Source organism: Macadamia integrifolia, chromosome 4 (genome assembly GCF_013358625.1).
Source record: "Macadamia integrifolia cultivar HAES 741 chromosome 4, SCU_Mint_v3, whole genome shotgun sequence".
Classification (NCBI taxonomy): Eukaryota; Viridiplantae; Streptophyta; class Magnoliopsida; order Proteales; family Proteaceae; genus Macadamia; species Macadamia integrifolia.
The window spans coordinates 18,497,197-18,501,459 of record NC_056560.1 but is presented as its reverse complement, the minus strand read 5'-3'; the positions used below and the strand labels follow the sequence as shown (position 1 = coordinate 18,501,459).

General features: G+C 38.6%; 2 protein-coding genes across 2 annotated transcripts in view; both read right to left on the bottom strand.

The window, feature by feature from the left end:
* The window catches only part of LOC122076899, a 6,104-nt gene extending 4,336 nt beyond the window's left edge, over nucleotides 1-1,768 (bottom strand). Inside the window, exon 1 of the mRNA XM_042642518.1 lies at nucleotides 1,234-1,768. Within this exon, the coding sequence (XP_042498452.1) occupies nucleotides 1,234-1,629 (396 nt within the window). The 5' untranslated portion in view covers nucleotides 1,630-1,768. The remainder of the gene's footprint in view (nucleotides 1-1,233) is intronic.
* LOC122076900 overlaps nucleotides 1-4,263 on the bottom strand; it is an 11,055-nt gene that overhangs the window by 4,336 nt on the left and 2,456 nt on the right. The gene's annotated exons all lie outside the window — the stretch shown is intronic.

Genomic DNA, 4,263 nt, shown 5'->3' with positions numbered 1-4,263 from the left:
GCAGGTACAAACTTCATGAACGTGCTAGCAGGTTTCCATAGTTATACATACATGAAGTGGATTGCAAATTGTGTAATGTTTTCTGTTACTGTTTATTAGTAGTCTAACCTCCAGAAACTGTATGCTTACAAAGCTTTAATTTGAAAGTCTGTACATTCTAAAAAATATTTAGAAAGTCACTAGAATTTTAAGCAGACTGACATTAGTTCATATATTAGAACTTTCTGCAGTATTCACTGCAAAAAATGTGAATCCTAGCATAGTGAAGGGGTTCAGGGATGCATTTCATCAGCATCATTTCCTCTTCTACCAAAATGAGTCACCTGCCAGGTCTCTAACAACAGTTACAAGACAATCCTAAGGCTGCATTCCTGCATGGTTTTTGGAAGGTTGACATCAACCATGCCGATCCAATCAGGCACTATCAAATCCACCTAGTAATAAAAAAAACTACTAGAAATTTATTTGGGGGGAATAAGAAGAAAAGACAAGTAACAATTGAAGTGATTGAGAAGAAAATGTGCCTCTATCAGGGAGAAGTCAGAACTATTTGTGTCAATAATAACTTATAGTTTACTTGAGGCTTAGCTTCAGGCCTAAAGCATGAATATCATCAGCTCAATGATAAACATCGAGATAGATATGAATTGCAATCATCCAAAAATGCCAACCAGTAGAAACCAGAGAAATGAGAAATGGAACTTCAGTGTGCAATCTCCAGTCTCCGGCAATCACGGCCCTACTGGGGAGGAAAGTGACATTGTCAATGGCCATAGAAGTTCCTCAAACCGTAGCAATGAAATATACAAGTATTTTGAAGGCAATGGTCATCTTAGATAGAGTATTATAGTACAGCAAACGGTAACTTAAAGGTCCCTGCAGACTCGCAGAGATCATCTATAAAATTTTAGACACTATATAGACCATCTGAATATCAAGAACAAAAGACACAATACACCAAGGATGCCAATTATGGCAAAGGTATCAATACTTATCCACGTTCAGAAGATGAGGTTCCAAAAACCTCAAATTCATTCTTAGATCCCTATCCCGTGTGAACAAAAATCTAAACACTAAAAGAAAACCTCGATTTATGGACATTAAACAATCAAATGCATCACTTTCTAGCGCCTAGAACACCCAGCATCAAACCCTAATACTTAGAATCAAACTAATCCCAAATAATTCACAACGATCGCACAGTTATAGATCACCGACAGATGGATTACTGACCTATTTCTGATAACCTCCGCCCCTGGCATTTTCATCCTTTTCGACCTTGGCAGTGAGATAAACAGGAGGGAAGTCATTAACATCGAAAGTCGTCTCCATCATCATCTTCTCGACATCGGCCTTCTTCAAAATGGTTCGTCGAATAGGCGGGCGATTGCGCCGTTGGTCACGACTGAAGTACTTGATGTCGTAGACGGTTTCGGGGTTGGAAGTAGGGACGATAGCCTTCTGTGGTTCAGTGGCGGGGCAGAAGACACGGTACTCGAGGGCGCCAGGGAGTGCGTTCTTGTACTCTGGGCTGGCACAAGGGCCTGTGATCTCCCATGGTTTCTTGAAGAATTTTTTCAGTGACTGAAACAGCGATTTTGTTGCCGATGACGCTGAAGATGCAGCCATGGCGAATCTGAGAGACAAAGAATTGCAGATTGGTGGGACTTGGAATAGGAGGGTAGGGACGAATTTTACCTCCAGCCCTTCAGGTTCAGGGAGGAGTTTGCTAGACGGGTCACGGGTCGCCCAGCAACGATTGGATCACACCTTTTTTTGATCAAACTTCACAGCATATGCCCTCTTGTATCTAATACACTCGTTTGATTTGACTTTCCAACCCTCTAATGATGAATAGCGAGGGTTTTCGTCCACGGATGAAGATCCTTTAGGGGGCGTTTGGTTTGAATTATCCATCGGACCAGATCCCAGGGAATCAGTTTCCCATTAAACTTAAACCGTTTGGTTCATTTTTGTGAAAAGTCGATTCGGAGTCGTGGTGGCCAGTAGAATCAGGGATTTCAACTAAAATCCATGACTCATCCGGATTAACCTCAATAGGTTAATCCGGGATCGAGTCACGGTTTATTGGGTTGGTATAAAAAACATGGATTCACATTGAGTTCATTATCCACGGTTTCATGCGATTCTCACGGTAAAGCTCGACCGAGGTTCTCCCTGAAACAGAGCGACGGAGGTTCTTCTTCTTCTTCTTCTTCTTCTTCTTCTTCTTCTTATTTTTCTTCTTTCTTCCTTCTCTTTTTCTTCTTCTTTTTTTGTGTTTAGGGTTTCTCACGTTTACCCTCTGTCCATGACAGATGCTCGCATATGAGAAGAACACCTAAAACCGAGTTGATTGAAGGTGAGATTTCCCCTCTTCTTTGTATTCTTCTTTGTATTCTTGGCCTACATTTGTGTTTTATTAAGATTATTGAAGTTCGGTTTCTATTTTTCAGGTTGTAAACTTCATATCTAGGGTTTACCCTATTTCCAAATCAGACGATCGACTCCAAGGTTTGAAGAACTAGAATCGAAGCTTGATTTAAGGTTAGATTTTGATTCTTATGTGATTTTTTTCTTCTTCGTATGCGTTCTTAATATTATGGAAATTCAGTTTCCATTTTTTCTTCTTCTTCTTCTTCTTCTTCTTCTTCTTCTTCTTCTATGGTGAAACAGTCTATGATGATTCATCAGTTTCTTCGTCCATGCTTGTTCTTGATCCTGATCTCTTTGTATGTTTCCTGCTCTTCATTTCTGTCTCTTGAGAAGCATATTTGAAGGATCAGATATTTCTTTAAAGGAGGTTCATAATGGAACCATCGATTCAGAGTCTCATAAAGGAGAGGAAATACCCCTTTGTGTTATGGTTTTCCATACTGTGCCAGTGGATGCTTTTTTTCCTCTATGTTACTACTTTTTTTGTTCTCCCTCTTTCTTTGTTATGTTCAGTGTTAGTTTCAGCAGAGTTGGAAATTAGCTATGCATATTTCAAATTATGTCAAGTGTATATTTGTTATGTGTTAATTTCAAGTATTCGTTTCTTCTTCTTCTCTGTTGTTAAATTCAACTATCTGTTTGGTGAAAAATGAGGTGAATTTCATAGATCTTTTCTATAGCACCCAGTATAATTATTACATTAATATTACCATACCCACATGCCACATTGCATTGTTATAGGTGCTTCAAGGTTATTACCCCCTCCTCCAAAATCAACATTCTCATTGTTAAATCTCAATAATCACTTCCCTAGTAGCATGCATGATGTTTAAGACAAATTTGCCCTTGGGAGTGCACATCCAAGACCAAACACTAAATGATACTTATCATCCTTCCCAAATATTCATATCTAAAGTCTATATACAAATCTTCCACGCTGTTTATAATAGAGGATAAAAATAGGAAATAAGTACTTGGAATCAAATCGTTTGATTGACACCCCTTGGTACTTGGAAATAAGTACTTGGATGGGAATCCAGCTAGAAGGGCAGTTTTAGCAAAGGAGCTTCTCTCCAGAGATGCTTTGATCTTCTCAGCTCTCTTCAAATGCTTTGTAGGGATTTGCAACTTATAAGCAGAAAGGTTCATCTCATCTTCCCCTTGTTGGCTGTTTGGGATAGCACTGACCTTCGAATGCCTGGAAATCAATGAATACATTGCAAAGGTTCCACCTGAAAATTATTCAAAACAGAAAACCCATTATTCTAAGTACCCTGCTCACATATTGCCCAAATAATTAACAATCTCTATTGAAAGCTTTTTATGCATTACCGTTGCTGTTGTCATTGGCTTTGAGGACGATGAATACGTATTTGATGAGTGGAAAGAGTGTGAGAGAGTAGATGATGAGAGACAGAGCTCCAATGATGTTGTCACTAGTACTAGTACCCAATCCACCCCTCACCAAGTAAATGATGATGTTGAAGATGATAGTTCTGATGGCGAGGATCATGTGCTGGAGAATGGTGATTGGGATCTATTTCGATAATAAATTGCTGACCAGATGTGGGCTGATTGGGTTGCAGCCGATTTGTCCAACTCAGATTGAGTATTGAAGAACTAGAATATTTGTTATTAAATAACTTCTATTTGGAATGTAATTTTGATGTGGACAAATTTAAATTTTTTTTTTTTTTTGCATGGTTTGGGATGACTGTATAACATAAACATAATTGGAAGCAACTTTTTGTGTAGTATGTGGACTATTATCTAAATTGCAATATTAGGTTTATGGATTCGAGCATTTAGTAATTGTTATTATTGCTT